At 54.7% G+C, this 18,980-nt stretch overlaps 1 protein-coding gene across 1 annotated transcript; it reads right to left on the reverse strand.

Annotated features, from left to right (window-relative positions):
* Nucleotides 1-615: 615 nt before the first annotated feature.
* On the reverse strand, nucleotides 616-17,802 carry LOC147086551 (tropomodulin-4-like). Its single transcript, XM_085978672.1, has 6 exons — nucleotides 17,687-17,802; nucleotides 14,184-14,320; nucleotides 12,013-12,120; nucleotides 7,114-7,257; nucleotides 4,308-4,452; nucleotides 616-884 (listed from the first exon to the last, which is right to left on the reverse strand). The coding sequence occupies exons 1-6, from the start codon at nucleotides 17,763-17,765 to the stop codon at nucleotides 862-864; spliced, it is 636 nt and encodes a 211-aa protein (XP_085834798.1). The 5' UTR covers nucleotides 17,766-17,802; the 3' UTR covers nucleotides 616-861.
* Between the last annotated feature and the right edge of the window lie 1,178 nt (nucleotides 17,803-18,980).

The raw sequence follows: 18,980 nt of genomic DNA on the forward strand, positions 1-18,980 counted from the left end.
GCTCCCACAGTACTGCCCCTCCGACAGTGCGGCGCTCCCTCAGTACCGCCCCTCCGACAGTGCGGCGCTCCCTCAGTACCGCCCCTCCGACAGTGCAACGCTCCCTCAGTACCGCCCCTCCGACAGTGTGGCGCTCCCTCAGTACCGCCCCTCCGACAGTGCGGCGCTCCCTCAGTACTGCCCCTCCGACAGTGTGGCGCTCCCTCAGTACCGCCCCTCCGACAGTGCGGTGCTCCCTCAGTACTGCCCCTCCGACAGTGCGGCGCTCCCTCAGTACTGCCCCTCCGACAGAGCGGCGCTCCCTCAGTAGTGGAGTGGGGACTTGAACCCACAACCTTCTGACTCATGGGTGAGAGAGAGAGACAGCCACTCCCCCGAGTCACTGCCTGAATTGCGGCCAATTTGTTTTGTAAAAAGACAGAACGGCCTTCTGGTCCTTTTCACATTGCTGTTTGTGGGATCTTGCTGTGCGCAAATTGAACTGCCGCGTTTCCCACATTACAACAGTGACCACACTTCAAAAAAAAAAAGTACTTCTTTGGGACGTCCTGAGGTTGTGAAAGGTGCTGGAGAAACACAAGTCTTTTTTAATTTAGTAAACCATACGAGAAGCACTTGAGGTCATAAATTCAGAATTTATTTTATTTACAGCTTTTCCCCCCCCCCGCACCACCCAACAAATCAGTCTAGCAAATGAAGGAGGGCGGCGCCACCTTGGCGCGACTCCAAAAGTTCTACAAAGCAGCTGGTTACATCGTCGAATGTACCGGATTGCCCTCGTCACACGTGCACTGTCCCCACGCACAAAAGACGACACTCGCACTTAAGTGTCAATTCCATCCATCATTGCCAAGGCCATTCTCATCGCCTCCTCTGTTGACGCACTGGGGAGAGATAAGGGAGACAGAACCATTAATCCTTGCCATTTCGACGATGATATTTAGTAGCTGACAAGAACCTGCCCACGCACCCCACCTCCCAACCGCACAGCCCCAGGAAAGAAACACTCGCTTTTCGACAGCGCCTTTCACAATCTCAAGATGTCCTAAAGCGCCTCACAGCCAATGAAGTACTGAGGGAGCGCCGCGCTGTCGGAGGGGCGGTACTGAGGGAGCGCCGCACTGTTGGAGGGGCGGTACTGAGGGAGCGCCGCACTGTCGGAGGGGCGGTACTGAGGGAGCGCCGCACTGTCGGAGGGGCGGTACTGAGGGAGCGCCGCACTGTCGGAGGGGCGGTACTGAGGGAGCGCCGCACTGTCGGAGGGGCGGTACTGAGGGAGCGCCGCACTGTCGGAGGGGCGGTACTGAGGGAGCGCCGCACTGTCGGAGGGGTGGTGCTGAGGGAGCGCTGCACTGTCGGGGGGGCAGTACTGAGGGAGCGCCGCACTGTCGGAGGGGCAGTACTGAGGGAGTGCCGCACTGTCGGAGGGGTGGTACTGAGGGAGTGCCGCACTGTCGGAGGGGCGGTACTGAGGGAGCGCCGCACTGTCGGAGGGGCAGTACTGAGGGAGCGCTGCACTGTCGGAGGGGCAGTACTGAGGGAGCGCTGCACTGTCGATGGGGCAGTACTGAGGGAGCGCCGCACTGTCGGAGGGGCAGTACTGAGGGAGCGCCGCACTGTCGGAGGGGCAGTACTGAGGGAGCACCGCACTGTCGGAGGGGCAGTACTGAGGGAGCGCCGCACTGTCGGAGGGGCAGTACTGAGGGAACACCGCACTGTCGGAGGGGCGGTACTGAGGGAACACCGCACTGTCGGAGGGGCGGTACTGAGGGAGCACCACACTGTCGGAGGGGCGGTACTGAGGGAGCGCCGCACTGTCGGAGGGGCGGTACTGAGGGAGCGCCGCACTGTCGGAGGGGCGGTACTGAGGGAGCGCCGCACTGTCGGAGGGGCGGTACTGAGAGAGCGCCGCACTGTCGGAGGGGCGGTACTGAGGGAGCGCCGCACTGTCGGAGGGGCAGTACTGAGGGAGCGCCGCACTGTCGGAGGGGCAGTACTGAGGGAGCGCCGCACTGTCGGAGGGGCAGTACTGAGCGAGCGCCGCACTGTCGGAGGGGCAGTACTGAGCGAGTGCGGCACTGTCGGAGGGGCAGTACCGAGGGAGCGCCGCACTGTCGGAGGTGCCATCTTTTGGATGAGACGTTAAACCGAGGCCCCGTCTGCCCTCTCAGGTGGATGTAAAAGATCCCACGGCCACTATTGGAAGAAGAGCAGGGGAGGGAGTTCTCCCCGGTGTCCTGGGGCCAATATTTATCCCTCAATCAACATCATTAAAAACAGATGATCTGGTCATTATCACATTGCGGTTTGTGGGAGCTTGCTGTGCGCAAATTGGCGTTTCCTACATTGCTACACTTCAAAAGTACTTCATTGGCTGTAAAGCGCTTTGGGACGTCCTGAGGTCGTGAAAGGCGCTGGAGAAATGGGGAGTCCTTTTGTTTTCTAACTGGCGCGGACACCCCTCGAAGCACAAGTGGGAACTGGGCAAGATCGGACATAGCTGCCAAGTGTTCAATATCTGGATCGTACCCAAAGATTGGGAACGCCCCTGGGAAAGGTCGGGACGGCCAGCCAGGGGGTTTGTCCACTCGCGATTCCCCAGCTGATTACGGTGGGCGCGCGGACACCAGGCTTCGGGCCCAGCCGCGCCGCCTCTGCAGTGGAATAGCCCGCTGACCGGGTGAAGAATTAGCGAAGGCTGCCGGGGGTTGCTGGAGCCATTAGGACAGAGATGAGGAGGAATTTCTTCACCCAGAGAGTGGTGAACCTGTGGAATTCTCTACCACAGAAGGCAGTTGAGGCCAATTCATTAAATATATTCAAGAAGGAGTTAGATATATTTCTTAAAGGCTAAAGGGATCAAGGGATATGGGGAGAAGGCAGGGACAGGGTACTGAATCTGGATGATCAGCCATGATCTCATTGAATGGCGGAGCAGGCTCGAGGGGCCGAATGGCCGACTCCTGCTCCTATCTTCTGTATTTCTATTAGCGCAATCTGGGGTGGGGTCTCAATAAAGCGAGATTCCAACCCCTTGGGTGATCTGTGCGGTGGTGGGGGGAGGGTGAGGGAGGTGAAGCCGGTGGGGGTGGGGGCTGGGGTTTGAGGGAAATCCCATTCAATGAAGGTTCACCAGACTGGTTCCTGGGATGGGGGGGATTGTCCCGTGAGGAGAGATTGAGTAGACTGGGCCTATATTCTCTAGAGTTTAGAAGAATGAGAGGTGATCTCATTGAAACATAAGATTCTGAAGGGGATTGACAGGGTAGATGCTGAGAGGCTGTTTCCCCCTGGCTGGAGAGTCTAGAACCAGGGGTCACAGTCTCAGGATAAGGGGTCGGCCATTTAGGACTGAGATGAGCCTCGAGGGGCTGAATGGCCTCCTCCTATCCCTACGATTGGTTTTACAACTGGTTGCCTTCGAGGCCAATTCAGAGTCCAGTGCGTAGAGTGTGACTGAAGTCGCGTGTTGGTCAGTCCGGGTAGGAACGGCAGTTTCCCCTCCCATAGTGGACCCGTGGGTCCTCGCGTACCTTGACTGCAGTGTGTACCAGAGAATTCCAAAGGTTCGCCACCCTCTGAGTGAAGATAAGGGGTCGGCCATTGAGGACTGAGATGAGGAGGAATTTCTTCACTCAGAGGGTGGCGAATCTTTGGAATTCTCTGCCCCAGAGGGCTGTGGAGGCTCAGTCGTTGAGTATATTCAAGGCTGAGATCGATTAGATTTTTAGACTCATGGAGATTCGAAGGATAGGGCAGGAAAGTGGAGTTGAGGTCGAAGATCAGCCATGATCTTACTGAATGGCGGAGCAGGCTCGAGGGGCCGAATGGTCTACTCCTGCTCCTAATTTATTGAATTCTATCACCGTGCAGGAAGCTGAACTCTCAATCGCTGGTCCAGCACCAGAACCACGACACTACTGGACTGCGACATCGCTCGAGTAGCTGAACAGATCAAAGACCAGCGGCAATGCACACTTCTCCGGCCATTGAGGACTGAGATGAGGAGGAATTTCTTCACTCGGAGGGTGGTGAATCTTTGGAATTCTCTGCCCCAGAGGGCTGTGGAGGCTTGGTCCTCGAGTATATCCAAGACAGAGATCGATGGGATTTTTGGACTCTCGGGGAATCGAGGGATATGGGGATCGGGCGGGATGGTGGAGTTGAGGTCGAAGATCAACCGTGATCTTATTGAATGGCGGAGCAGGCTCGAGGGGCCGAGTCCTGCTCCTGTTTCTTATCATCTTATTCTCTGCTGGGGTTAAGGGGTGGGGTTCTGAGGAGGAGGGCCCTCCGGCTGTCCTTACACAAGTCGTTGTTCTTGGTGATGGCAATGGCTGCTCGAGCTCGCGGTCCTTGCTGCATGAAGTGGTAGCCGAAACGGACGATGCTCTTGTTCTCCTCCAGCAACTTGGCCATCTCCATTTCCGTGGCATCGCCGAGCTGGTGACGCTGTGCGTGGGAGAGGGACAGCAAAAGAAAAACTGAATGTCTACAGGCCAAAGAGACACAGATCTAAACCGCCGGCCTACCCCGCCCCTCCACTACAGTGTCCCACTCAGTGTCTGTGGAACTGTACCCCAGTGAGAGTCAGTGTCTGTGGAACCCGTACCCCAGTGAGAGTCAGTGTCTGTGGAACTGTACCCCAGTGAGAGTCAGTGTGTGTGGAACTGTACCCCAGTGAGAGTCAGTGTCTGTGGAACTGTACCCCAGTGAGAGTCAGTGTCTGTGGAACTGTACCCCAGTGAGAGTCAGTGTCTGTGGAACTGTACCCCAGTGAGAGTCAGTGTCTGTGGAACTGTACCCCAGTGAGAGTCAGTGTCTGTGGAACTGTACCCCAGTGAGAGTCAGTGTCTGTGGAACTGTACCCCAGTGAGAGTCAGTGTCTGTGGAACTGTACCCCAGTGAGAGTCAGTGTGTGTGGAACTGTACCCCAGTGAGAGTCAGTGTCTGTGGAACTGTACCCCAGTGAGAGTCAGTGTCTGTGGGAACTGTACCCCAGTGAGAGTCAGTGTCTGTGGAACTGTACCCCAGTGAGAGTCAGTGTCTGTGGAACTGTACCCCAGTGAGAGTCAGTGCCTGTGGAACTGTACCCCAGTGAGAGTGTCTGTGGAACTGTACCCCAGTGAGAGTCAGTGTCTGTGGAACTGTACCCCAGTGAGAGTCAGTGTCTGTGGAACTGTACCCCAGTGAGAGTCAGTGTCTGTGGATCTGTACCCCAGTGAGAGTCAGTGTCTGTGGAACCCGTACCCCAGTGAGAGTCAGTGTCTGTGGAACTGTACCCCAGTGAGAGTCAGTGTCTGTGGAACCCGTATCCCAGTGAGAGTCAGTGTCTGTGGAACTGTACCCCAGTGAGAGTCAGTGTCTGTGGAACTGTACCCCAGTGAGAGTCAGTGTCTGTGGAACTGTACCCCAGTGAGAGTCAGTGTCTGTGGAACTGTACCCCAGTGAGAGTCAGTGTCTGTGGAACCTGTACCCCAGTGATAGTCAGTGTCTGTGGAACCCGTACTCCAGTGAGAGTCAGTGTCTGTGGAACTGTACCCCAGTGAGAGTCAGTGTCTGTGGAACCCGTACCCTAGTGAGAGTCAGTGTCTGTGGAACTGTACCCCAGTGAGAGTCAGTGTCTGTGGAACTGTACCCCAGTGAGAATCAGTGTCTGTGGAACTGTACCCCAGTGAGAGTCAGTGTCTGTGGAACTGTACCCCAGTGAGAGTCAGTGTCTGTGGAACCCGTATCCCAGTGAGAGTCAGTGTCTGTGGAACCCGTACTCCAGTGAGAGTCAGTGTCTGTGGAACTGTACCCCAGTGAGAGTCAGTGTCTGTGGAACTGTACCCCAGTGAGAGTCAGTGTCTGTGGAACTGTACCCCAGTGAGAGTCGGAGTCTGTGGAACTGTACCCCAGTGAGAGTCAGTGTCTGTGGAACTGTATCCCAGTGAGAGTCAGTGTCTGTGGAACTGTACCCCAGTGAGAGTCAGTGTCTGTGGAACTGTACCCCAGTGAGAGTCAGTGTCTGTGGAACTGTACCCCAGTGAGAGTCAGTGTCTGTGGAACTGTACCCCAGTGAGTGTCAATGTCTGTGGAACTGTACCCCAGTGAGAGTCAGTGTCTGTGGAACCCGTACCCCAGTGAGATTCAGTGTCTGTGGGAACTGTACCCCAGTGAGAGTCAGTGTCTGTGGAACCCGTACACCAGTGAGAGTCAGTGTCTGTGGAACTGTACCCCAGTGAGAGTCAGTGTCTGTGGAACCCGTACACCGGTGAGAGTCAGTGTCTGTGGAACTGTACCCCAGTGAGAGTCAGTGTCTGTGGAACTGCACCCCAGTGAGAGTCAGTGTCTGTGGAACTGCACCCCAGTGAGAATCAGTGTCTGTGGAACTGTACCCCAGTGAGAGTCAGTGTCTGTGGAACTGTACCCCAGTGAGAGTCAGTGTCTGTGGAACTGTACCCCAGTGAGAGTCAGTGTCTGTGGAACTGTACCCCAGTGAGAGTCAGTGTCTGTGGAACTGTACCCCAGTGAGAGTCAGTGTCTGTGGAACTGTACCCCAGTGAGAGTCAGTGTCTGTGGAACTGTACCCCAGTGAGAGTCAGTGTCTGTGGAACTGTACCCCAGTGAGAGTCAGTGTCTGTGGAACTGTACCCCAGTGAGAGTCAGTGTCTGTGGAACTGTACCCCAGTGAGAGTCAGTGTCTGTGGAGCTGTACCCCAGTGAGAGTCAGTGTCTGTGGAACCCGTATCCCAGTGAGAGTCAGTGTCTGTGGAACTGTACCCCAGTGAGAGTCAGTGTCTGTGGAACTGTACCCCAGTGAGAGTCAGTGTCTGTGGAACTGTACCCCAGTGAGAGTCAGTGTCTGTGGAACCCGTATCCCAGTGAGTGTCAATGTCTGTGGAACTGTACCCCAGTGAGAGTCAATGTCTGTGGAACTGTACCCCAGTGAGAGTCAGTGTCTGTGGAACTGTACCCCAGTGAGAGTCAGTGTCTGTGGAACTGTACCCCAGTGAGAATCAGTGTCTGCAGGAGAGGATGTTGGGAGGTGTAAATCCAACACAAACAAAGGTGGAAAATCTAGGGAGGGGCTTTCACCGGGGAGCGTGACCCTCCCGGCCTCACTCTCACCTGGTTGTCAATCTTTAATTCGATCACTGTGGAGTTCTGTCTCATCGCCCTAACTATGGCCAGCATCGCCGCTCCGCTGATGAAATTCGACTCGATATTAAGACTCTTTAGTGTGCAATTTTCCTTCAACATTTCAGCCAGTGCCTAACACAAAGACAACACAAGGTCAAGACTAATCTCCTGTGGGGTCTTCTTGCAGATACCCAAGGGATGGCGGGGGGGCCGCCAGTGGTGCTCTGGCCCCGAGACTTCACCCCCCCCCCCGCGAGATCGGGCTTCACCTGCAGCCCGTGAGGGCCTCCTCACCCACCCCCCGCCCCACCCGACCTCATCTCCTGGCTTCACGAGTCCTCTGTGAATTTTGCCTGAATCAGTCGTTCATGAAAGAAAGACTTATGAAATAATACTGAGCACCCTACGGGTGGCGCTGTCCAGGGAGAGTATAAATACTCGGGCACGGGCCCAGCTTGCTCAGGACATTCTTTAACAGGAACTAGTGAAGAACACAACTAGACCGCCATGTTGTAAAACAGTTGATTCAAGCTTTGTTTAACGCTTGGACCAAGTGCCTCGTAGTTTTCTTATGTCAATTAGTTTGAAAGAAGTAGTATGAGGAGCGGCGACGTAGAGGTTCCATTTTAAAAGGGGTGCAGGAACATGCAGACAAATTCACATCTTTGAAGCTGGCGAGACAAGTTACGTAGAACGTACGGCACAGAAGCAGGCCTCTCGACCCGACTGGTCGATGCCGGTGTTTATTCACGGCATGTGGGCGTCGCTGCACAGGCCGGCATTTATTGCCCATCCCTAATTGGCCTCGAGAAAGACTCGCATTTCGATAGCGCCTTTCACGACCACCGGACGTCTCAAAGCGCTTTACAGCCAATGAAGTACTTTTTTTGAACTGTTGTAATGTAGGAAACGCAGCAGCTAGTTTGCGCACAGCAAGCTCCCACAAACAGCAAGGTGATAATGAACGGATCATCTGTTTTAGTGATGTTGGTTGAGGGATAAATATTGGCCCCAGGACACCGGGGAGAACTCCCCCTGCTCTTCTTCCAATAGTGGCCGCGGGATCTTTTACATCCACCTGAGAGGGCAGACGGGGCCTCGGTTTAACGTCTCATCCGAAAAACGGCACCTCCGACAGTGCAGCACTCCCTCAGTACTGCCCCTCCGACAGTGCGGCACTCCCTCAGTACCGCCCCTCCGACAGTGCGGCGCTCCCTCAGTACTGCCCCTCCGGCAGTGCGGCGCTCCCTCAGTACTGCCCCGCCGACAGTGCGGCGCTCCCTCAGTACTGCCCCTCTGACAGTGCGGCGCTCCCTCAGTACTGCCCCTCCGACAGTGCGGCGCTCCCTCAGTACTGCCCCTCCGACAGTGCGGCGCTCCCTCAGTACTGACTCTCCGGCAGTGCGGCGCTCCCTCAGTACTGCCCCGACAGTGCGGCGCTCCCTCAGTACTGCCCCTCCGACAGTGCAGCGCTCCCTCAGTACTGCCCCTCCGACAGTGCGGCGCTCCCTCAGTACCGCCCCTCCGACAATGCGACGCTCCCTCAGTACTGCCCCTCCGACAGTGCAGCGCTCCCTCAGTACCGCCCCTCCGACAGTGCAGTGCTCCCTCAGTACTGCCCCTCCGACAGTGCGGCGCTCCCTCAGTACCACCCCTCTGACAGTGCGGCGCTTCCTCAGTACTGCCCCTCCAACAGTGCGGCGCTCCCTCAGTACTGCCCCTCCGACAGTGCGGCACTCCCTCAGTACCGCCCCTCCGACAGTGCGGCGCTCCCTCAGTAATGTCCCTCCGACAGTGCAGTGCTCCGTCAGTACTGCCCCTCCGACAGTGCGGCGCTCCCTCAGTACTGCTCCTCCGACAGTGTGGCGCTCCCTCAGTACTGCCCCTCTGACAGTGCAGCGCTCCCTCAGTACCGCCCCTCCGACAGTGCGGCGCTCCCTCAGTACTGCTCCTGTGACAGTGCGGCGCTCCCTCAGTACTGCCCCTCCGACAGTGCGGCGCTCCCTCAGTACCGCCCCTCCGACAGTGCGGCGCTCCCTCAGTACTGCTCCTGTGACAGTGCGGCACTCCCTCAGTACTGCCCCTCCGACAGTGCGGCGCAGGGGCAGTACTGAGGGAGCGCCACACTGTCGGAGGGGGCAGTACTGAGGGAGCGCCGCACTGTCGGAGGGGTGGTACTGAGGGAGCGCCGCACTGTCGGAGGCGCCGTCTTTCGGGTGAGACGTTAAACCGAGGCCCCGTCTGCCCTCTCGGGTGGATGTAAAATATCCCACGGCCACTATTGGAAGAAGAGCAGGGGGAGTTCTCCCCGGTGTCCTGGGGCCAATATTTACCCCTCAACCAACATGACTAAAAAACAGATGATTTGGTCATCATCACATTGCTGGATTGCTCTTCAAGCGAGAGAGCCGGCGCAGACTCGATGGGCCGAATGGCCTCCTTCTGTGCGGTGCTATGAAAGCAAAACGCAAACAGGAGGATTGGAAACCCAATGATGGGCAACGAGTCTCGTCATAGGACTTGCTAGGCGGAAAAAATAGGCCGAGATCCATCTAGTTCGCCTTCTAGTCGCACGATACGACGAGAATGGAGTTGTTGGCCAATCACCGCGCTCAACCTCTATTGATTTGTCTACAACAGGCCCAGACACGAGGCGAGGAAAGGCCCCCAGTCGTGGAATGAACGCTCATTAACCGTCCGAAGCTCCCCCACTGCGGGTCTCCCCGTCTACCTCCGATTCCGAAGTGCCTCAGCTAATCTGCTGCTGAAGCTCTCATCCCTGCCCTTCGTCCCCTCCAGACTCCGACTATTCCAACGCTCTCCCGGATCGGCCTCCTACCTTCCACCCTCTCTAAACTTCAGCTCATCCCAAACTCTGCTGCCCCCCCCCACCCCGTGTCCTAACTCGCACCGAGTCCCGTTCACCCATCACCCCCTGTGCTCGCTGACCTACAATTGGCTCCCGGTCCGGCAACGCCTCAGTTTAAAATCCTCCTGTTCAAATCTCTCCATGGTCTCCTCGCCCCCTCCCTATCTCTGTAACCTCCTGCCACCCTCCGAGATCTCGGCGCTCCTCCAATTCTGGCCTCTTGCGCATCTCCTGATTTCCATCGCTCCACCATTGGCGGCCGTGCCTTCAGCCGCCTGGGCCCCGAGCTCTGGAATTCCCTCCCTAAACCTCTTCGCCTCTCTCTCCTCCTTTAAGATGCTCCTTAAAACCGACCTCTTTCACCAAGCTTTTGGTTCACCTGTCCTAATATCTCCTTATGTGGCTCGGTGTCGAATTTTGTCTGATAATCGCTCCTGTGAAGCGCCCTGGGACGTTTTATTGCGTTAAAGGACCAAAGTAAGGGCAAGTAACCCAATGACATTCGCCCTACAGCAAGGGTACGGCAGGAGCCAGCCAATCAGAAAGCACCGTCAATCACATGGCAAGGCCAGAGTGCGCCATTGATTGACCCCTGTGCGACCCCGTGTTGGCCAACCCCGATAGCGAGAGCAAGGAACTAGACGGCCGATTCTCTTCGAACGTACAAAGTAACCCGTGTCTCACAGTTTTGAAACATACAAGATTCTGAGGGGGATTGACAGGGTAGATGCTGAGAGGCTGTTTCCCCCTGGCTGGAGAGTCTAGAACCAGGGGTCACAGTCTCAGGATAAGGGGTCGGCCATTTTGGACTGAGATGAGGAGGAATTTCTTCACTCAGAGGGCGGTGAATCTTTGGAATTCTCTGCCCCAGAGGGCTGTGGAGGCTCAGTCGTTGAGTATATTCAAGGCCGAGATCGAGAGATTTTTGGACTCTCGGGGAATCGAGGGATATGGGGATCGGGCGGGAAAGTGGAGTTGAGGTTGAAGATCAGCCGTGATCTTATTGAATGACGGATCAGGCTCATAAGAACATAAGCAATAGGAGCAGGAGTCGGCCATTTGGCCCCTCGAGCCTGCTCCGCCATTCAATAAGATCATGGCTGATCATTGACCTCAACTCCACTTTCCCGCCTGATCCCCATAACCCTTCACTCCCTTATCTTGCAAAAATCTGTCTCTCTCCACCTTAAATGTATTTAATGACCCAGCCTCCACGGCTCTCTGGGGCAGAGAATTCCACAGATTTACGACCCTCTGAGAGAAGAAATTCCTCCTCATCTCAGTTCTAAAAGGGCGACCCCTTGAGTATTGTGTGCAGTTTTGGTCGCCTTATCTGAGGAAAGATGTTCTTGCCATGGAGGGAGTGCAGCGAAGATTCACCAGGCTGATACCTGGGATGGCAGGAATGACGTATGAGGAGAGATTGGGTCGATTGGGCTTATACTCGCTGGAGTTTAGAAGAATGAGAGGGGATCTCATTGAAACTTATAAAATTCTAACAGGACTAGACAGACTAGATGCAGGAAGGATGTTCCCGATGGCGGGGAGTCCAGAACCAGGGGTCACAGTCTAAGGATAAGGGGTAAGCCATTTAGGACTGAGATGAGGAGGAATTTCTTCACCCAGAGAGTGGTGAACCTGTGGAATTCTCTACCACAGAAGGCAGTAGAGGCCAATTCATTAAATATATTCAAGAAGGAGTTAGATATATTTCTTAAGGCTAAAGGGATCAAGGGATATGGGGAGAAGGCAGGGACAGGGTACTGAATTTAGATGATCAGCCATGATCTCATTGAATGGCGGAGCAGGCTCGAGGGGCCGAATGGCCGACTCCTGCTCCTATCTTCTATGTTTCTAAGACACTTTATTCTGAGACTGTGCCCCCGAGTTCTAGATTTCCCCACGAGGGGAAACATCCTCTCTGCATCTACCTTGTCGCGCCCCCTTATACGCTCGAGGGGCCGAATGGCCGACTCCTGCTCCTAATTCTTATGTTCCACGGCCCAGCTCATACTTACGTGAGCCACGGGATCATTGCTACGTGTGGCTGCCAAGGACAGGCTCTTCACGTGAGTGTTCTGCTTCATGGCCTCGGCAAACTCCTTGAGAGTCGGTATGGGAATGTCCTGTGGACAGAGCAAGCGTCAGCTTTCGCATTATAAAAAGCAATTTTGCTCAGGGTTTTCCCTCGTGAAGTGCTTGAGAAATGCAGCAAGCACAAATATAAACCGAGTTCGGGAGGAGTCGCGACACACTCGGTCTCTAACCCGTGCTGTACCTGCCCTGGGAGTGTTTGATGGGACAGTGTAGAGGGAGCTTTACTCTGTATCTAACCCCTGCTGTACCTGCCCTGGGAGTGTTTGATGGGACAGTGTAGAGGGAGCTTTACTCTGTATCTAACCCGTGCTGTACCTGCCCTGGGAGTGTTTGATGGGGACAGTGTAGAGGGAGCTTTACTCTGTATCTAACCCGTGCTGTACCTGCCCTGGGAGTGTTTGATGGGACAGTGTAGAGGGAGCTTTACTCTGTATCTAACCCGTGCTGTACCTGCCCTGGGAGTGTTTGATGGGGCAGTGTAGAGGGAGCTTTACTCTGTATCTAACCCGTGCTGTACCTGCCCTGGGAGTGTTTGATGGGGCAGTGTAGAGGGAGCTTTACTCTGTATCTAACCCCTGCTGTACCTGCCCTGGGAGTGTTTGATGGGACAGTGTAGAGGGAGCTTTACTCTGTATCTAACCCGTGCTGTACCTGCCCTGGGAGTGTTTGATGGGACAGTGTAGAGGGAGCTTTACTCGGTCTCTAACCCGTGCTGTACCTGCCCTGGGAGTGTTTGATGGGACAGTGTAGAGGGAGCTTTACTCTGTATCTAACCCCGTGCTGTACCTGCCCTGGGAGTGTTTGATGGGACAGTGTAGAGGGAGCTTTACTCTGTATCTAACCCGTGCTGTACCTGCCCTGGGAGTGTTTGATGGGACAGTGTAGAGGGAGCTTTACTCTGTATCTAACCCGTGCTGTACCTGCCCTGGGAGTGTTTGATGGGACAGTGTAGAGGGAGCTTTACTCTGTATCTAACCCGTGCTGTACCTGCCCTGGGAGTGTTTGATGGGACAGTGTAGAGGGAGCTTTACTCTGTATCTAACCCATGCTGTACCTGCCCTGGGAGTGTTTGATGGGACAGTGTAGAGGGAGCTTTACTCTGTATCTAACCCATGCTGTACCTGCCCTGGGAGTGCTTGATGGGACTCTCGGTAAGTATAATCTCCCCTGGTGCAGCAGATAACTATGGTTGCCTACTCTGGTTGGATGTATTCCTGGAGGCTGCATCACACGACATTCTCATCCCACACCTCCAATATTTTTACAATAAATAAACGAAAAGGTGTTTAAGGGGGAAAAAAATGTTTAACACCCATATGATTTTTCTACGAGGTTCTTGGCCGCAGTGTCCAGGGGGCATAAGGGGCTTCCAAAGAGTTAATGGTATCAAGATGAAGCAAATTTGTAAACGAGAGGGTAGTTGGCTCACATATATTTGCAACAAGAGTGGGTCAGAGGCTGGGAATTCTGCGGCGAGTGTCTCACCTCCTGACTCCCCAAAGCCTTTCCACCATCTACAAGGCACGAGCCAGGAGTGTGATGGAATACTCTCCACGTGCCTGGATGAGTGCAGCTCCAACAACACTCAAGAAGCTCGACACCATTCAGGATAAAGCAGCCTGCTTGATTGGCACCCCATCCACCACCTTAAACATTCACTCCCTCCACCACCGGCGTACCGTGGCTGCAGTGTGTACCATCTACAAGATGCACTGCAGCAACTCACCAAGGCTTCTTCGGCAGCACCTCCCAAACCCGCCACCTCTTCCACCTAGAAGGACAAGGGCAGCAGGCGCGTGGGAACACCACCACCTCCAAGTTCCCCTCCAAGTCACACACACCATACTGACTTGGAGATATATCGGCCGTTCCTTCATCGTCGCTGGGTCAAAATCCTGGAACTCCCTCCCTAACAGCACTGTGGGAGCACCTTCACCACACGGACTGCAGCAGTTCAAGAAGGCGGCTCACCACCACCTTCTCAAGGGGCAATTAGGGGGATGGGCAATAAATGCTGGCCTTGAACGAATATGTAAAAAAAAACTTGAGCTACTCCCATCAACACAGCCACACAAACGAGGAGAGACATCACCTTCATGTTGTTCAAGTTGACCTCTACAAGACCCTGGTCGTTGTCCGTTATCTTCTTCAGGGTGTCCGCGACATCGGTTTCATTGGGCGGCTCGTCAGGGAACGGTTTGTACTCGTAGGAATCTGGTTGCACGATACCTGTAAGCCAAAATACAAGTTGGAAGAGGTTTAGCCCGTTCCCTAACTGGGACAGTTCCTTCGTGCCCTCGCCCCCGTGAGCCTCCCAGTGCAGCTCCCCCTGGGGCTCCACTGACGTAGGAGCAGGAGTAGGCCATCCATTGAGTACATTCAAGGCCGAGAGCGAGAGGTTTTTGGGCGCTAAGGGAAACAGGCGGGAAAGTGGAGTCGAGGTCGAAGATCAGCCATGATCTTATCGAATGGCGGAGCAGGCTCGAGGGGCCGAATGTCCTGCTCCTATTTCTTATGTTCTGATTCAGCCCCTCGAGCCTGCTCCGCCATTCAGTGAGATTGTGGCTGATCCATATCTTAACTCTATCTTCTCGCCTTGGCTCCATATCGCTTCATTAGAGTGTCAGCCGTGCCTCAGTGGGTAGCACACTCGCCTCTGAGTCAGAAGGTTGTGGGTTCGAGTCCCGCTCCAGAGACTTGAGCACATAATCTAGGCCGACACTCCCAGTGCCAGTACTGTCGGAGGGGCAGTACTGAGGGAGCGCCGCACTGTCGGAGGGGCGGTACTGAGGGAGCGCCGCAGTGTCGGAGGGGCGGTACTGAGGGAGCGCCGCACTGTCGGAGGGCGGTACTGAGGGAGCGCCGCACTGTCGGAGGGGCGGTACTGAGGGAGCGCCGCACTGTCGGAGGGCGGTACTGAGGGAGCGCCGCAGTGTCGGAGGGGCGGTACTGAGGGAGCGCCGCACTGTCGGAGGGGCGGTACTGAGGGAGCGCCGCACTGTCGGAGGGGCGGTACTGAGGGAGCTCCGCACCATCGGAGGGGCGGTACTGAGGGAGCGCCGCACTGTCGGAGGTGCCGTCTTTCGGATGAGACGTTAAACCGAGGCCCCGTCTGCCCTCTCAGGTGGACGTAAAAGATCCCATGGCCACTATTGGAAGAAGAGCAGGGGGAGTTCTCCCCGGTGTCCTGGGGCCAATATTTATCCCTCAACCAACATCACTAAAAACAGATGATCCGGTCATTATCACATTGCTGTTTGTGGGAGCTTGCTGTGCGCAATTTGGCTGCCGCGTTTCCTACATTACAACAGTGACCACACTTCAAAAAAAGTACTTAATTGGCTGTGAAGCGCTTTGGGACGTCCAGTGGTCCTGAAAGACGCGGTAGAAATGCGAGTGTTTCTTTCTTTCTTTTAGTCTTGGCTTGCAAAAAATCTCGCGATCTCCAATTTAAAACGATTAGATTGAGCTGTTTGTGGGACAGAGTTCCACACTTCCACCAGCCTTCGAGTGAAGAAGTGTCTCCTACCTTCTCTCCTGAACGGCCTGGCTCGGATTTCAAGGTCATGTCCCCCTTGTCCCAGACTCCCCACCCTCCCACCAGCGGGGAAAAAGTTGGTTACGGCACTTTGTGGCCAGGATTGCCTTTGATTCCCGGAATGGTGATGTGTGCTCTGATCTCAGTCAGGGAATTCTCCTTCTGTGTATATTCATTCCCGGGCGTCACAGGGAAAGCCGGCAGTTATTGCCCCCATCCCCGAGCAGGAGCCACCTCTTCGCCAACACAGAGGAAGAACTCGACATGATACAAGACGACATTTTTGTGTGCAGTTTTGGTCGCCTTATCTGAGGAAGGATGTTCTTGCCATGGAGGGAGTGCAGCGAAGATTCACCAGACTGATACCTGGGATGGCAGGAATGACGTATGAGGAGAGATTGGGTCGATTGGGCTTATACTTGCTGGAGTTTAGAAGAATGAGAGGGGATCTCATTGAAACGTATAAAATTCTAACAGGACTAGACAGACTAGATGCAGGAAGGATGTTCCCGATGGTCGGGGAGTCCAGAACCAGGGGTCACAGTCTAAGGATAAGGGGTAAGCCATTTAGGACTGAGATGAGGAGGAATTTCTTCACCCAGAGAGTGGTGAACCTGTGGAATTCTCTACCACAGAAGGCAGTAGAGGCCAGTTCATTAAATATATTCAAGAAGGAGTTAGATATATTTCTTAAGGCTAAAGGGATCAAGGGATATGGGGAGAAAGCAGGGACAGGGTGCTGAATTTGGATGATCAGCCATGATCACACTGAATGGCGGAGCAGGCTCGAGGGGCCGAATGGCCGACTCCTGCTCCTATCTTCTATGTTTCTATTAGAAAACTCGCAGACTGGGTAGTTAAGTGGCAAATGGTGCAACGAGGGTTCACTAGATTGATTCCTGGGGTGAGAGAGTTGTCCTATGAGGAGAGATTGTGTAGACTGGGCCGATACTCTCTGGAGTTTAGAAGAATGAGAGGTGATCTCATTGAAATATCCAAGATTCTGAGGGGGATTGACAGGGTAGAGGCTGAGAGGATGTTTCCCCCTGGCTGGAGAGTCTAGAACCAGGGGTCACAGTCTCAGGATAAGGGGTCGGCCATTTAGGACTGAGATGAGCCTCGAGGGGCTGAATGGCCTCCTCCTATCCCTACGATTGGTTTTACAACTGGTTGCCTTCGAGGCCAATTCAGAGTCCAGTGCGTAGAGTGTGACTGAAGTCGCGTGTTGGTCAGTCCGGGTAGGAACGGCAGTTTCCCCTCCCTTAGTGGACCCGTGGGTTCTCGCGCACCGTGGCTGCAGTGTGTACCGTCTACAAGATACACTGCAGCAACTCGCCAAGGCTTCTTCGGCAGCACCTCCCAAACCCGCCACCTCTTCCACCTAGAAGGACAAGGGCAGCAAGCGCACAGGAACACCACCACCTCCAAGTTCCCCTCCGAGTCACACACACCATCCTGACTTGGAAATATATCGGCCGATCCTTCATCGTCGCTGGGTCAAAATCCTGGAACGCCCTCCCTAACAGCACTGTGGGAGCACCTTCACCACACGGACTGCAGCAGTTCAAGAAGGCGGCTTACCACCACCTTCTCAAGGGGCGATTAGGGATGGGCAATAAATGCCGGCCTTGCCAGCGACGCCCACATCCCGTGAAAGAATTCAATTGACACAACTGGCCATGGTGGGAGTTGAATTCCCAACCCGTGCACTATCAGTTCAGGCCAAGAACCACTGAGCTATTGTGTTCCAGGTCGGGGGTGCTTAAATGGACTCAAAGTTCCTGGGTTAACAGAGGGGAGGAATCAGCCAGGGTCCCCACACCTGGACGCTGTCCAGTGACCCAGTCAGAACGTGCGTGTGGATATCGCCGAGGACAAGGCGAGGCCTCATGCAGTCGAGCAGCCTGCCAACAAACACCTCCGAGGCTCGTTCTCGAAGAGTGGCCACCTCCGCGAGACACAAGCTCCATCCGACAAGCCCAGCACGAAGTCAGTGCCTCCCGAGGAGGGGGGTCAGCGAGATAGAATGCGAGAACAGAGGACGCAATAATACTCACTGTTAATTCCTTCCTTGTTCATGATCACTCCACTTCCCAGTGCATCATAATACTGCTTGTTACTCATCAGCTTGTACATTCCCAGGATAGCTGCAATCAAAAGGAAAAGCACAATTACTTCAAGGATTTCTGTGCATGGGTTAGATACAGAGTAAAGCTCCCTCTACACTGTCCCATCAAACACTCCCAGGGCAGGTACAGCACGGTTTAGATACAGAGTAAAGCTCCCTCTACACTGTCCCATCAAACACTCCCAGGGCAGGTACAGCACGGGTTAGATACAGAGTAAAGCTCCCTCTACACTGTCCCATCAAACACTCCCAGGGCAGGTACAGCACGGGTTAGATACAGAGTAAAGCTCCCTCTACACTGTCCCATCAAACACTCCCAGGGCAGGTACAGCACGGGTTAGATACAGAGTAAAGCTCCCTCTACACTGTCCCATCAAACACTCCCAGGGCAGGTACAGCACGGGTTAGATACAGAGCACAGCTCCCTCTACACTGTCCCATCAAACACTCCGGGGGCAGGTACAGCACGGGTTAGATACAGAGTAAAGCTCCCTCTACACTGTCCCATCAAACACTCCCAGGGCAGGTACAGCACGGGTTAGATACAGAGTAAAGCTCCCTCTACACTGTCCCATCAAACACTCCCAGGGCAGGTACAGCACGGGTTAGATACAGAGTAAAGCTCCCTCTACACTGTCCCATCAAACACTCCCAGGGCAGGTACAGCACGGGTTAGATACAGAGTAAAGCTCCCTCTACACTGTCCCCATCAAACACTCCCAGGGCAGGTACAGCACAGGGTTAGATACAGAGTAAAGCTCCCTCTACACTGTCCCATCAAACAGTCCCAGGGCAGGTACAACACGGGTTAGATACAGAGTAAAGCTCCCTCTACACTGTCCCATCAAACACTCCCAGGGCAGGTACAGCACAGGTTAGATACAGAGTAAAGCTCCCTCGACACTGTCCCCATCAAACACTCCCAGGGCAGGTACAGCACGGGTTAGATACAGAGTAAAGCTCCCTCTACACTGTCCCATCAAACACTCCCAGGGCAGGTACAGCACGGGTTAGATACAGAGTAAAGCTCCCTCTACACTGTCCCATCAAACACTCCCAGGGCAGGTACAGCACGGGTTAGATACAGAGTAAAGCTCCCTCTACAGCGTCCCAACCACGGAAGAGCCCCCCCTCTCAATACATGTTTTTAAATTTCACACGCCCTCAGCCAGTACGAGTGCTGCGTGCTGGGTTGGCAGCCATTTTGTGCTGGACTGGTGGCC

The sequence above is a fragment of the Somniosus microcephalus genome, unplaced genomic scaffold (assembly GCF_052327205.1).
Source record: "Somniosus microcephalus isolate GS21.2 unplaced genomic scaffold, FLI_Smic_1.0 unresolved_chr7, whole genome shotgun sequence".
Taxonomy (NCBI): domain Eukaryota; kingdom Metazoa; phylum Chordata; class Chondrichthyes; order Squaliformes; family Somniosidae; genus Somniosus; species Somniosus microcephalus.

Excerpts from the sequence above, each read along its gene's own strand:
- LOC147086551 (XM_085978672.1), bottom strand. The coding sequence starts at position 17,765 with ATGTACAAGCTGATGAGTAACAAGCAGTATTATGATGCACTGGGAAGT. Across the intron at positions 12,121-14,183 it reads TCAACTTGAACAACATGAAG|GACATTCCCATACCGACTCT; the intron begins GTGATGTCTCTC and ends CTCTGTCCACAG. Across the intron at positions 885-4,307 it reads CACCAAGAACAACGACTTGT|TGCGTCAACAGAGGAGGCGA; the intron begins GTAAGGACAGCC and ends ATCTCTCCCCAG.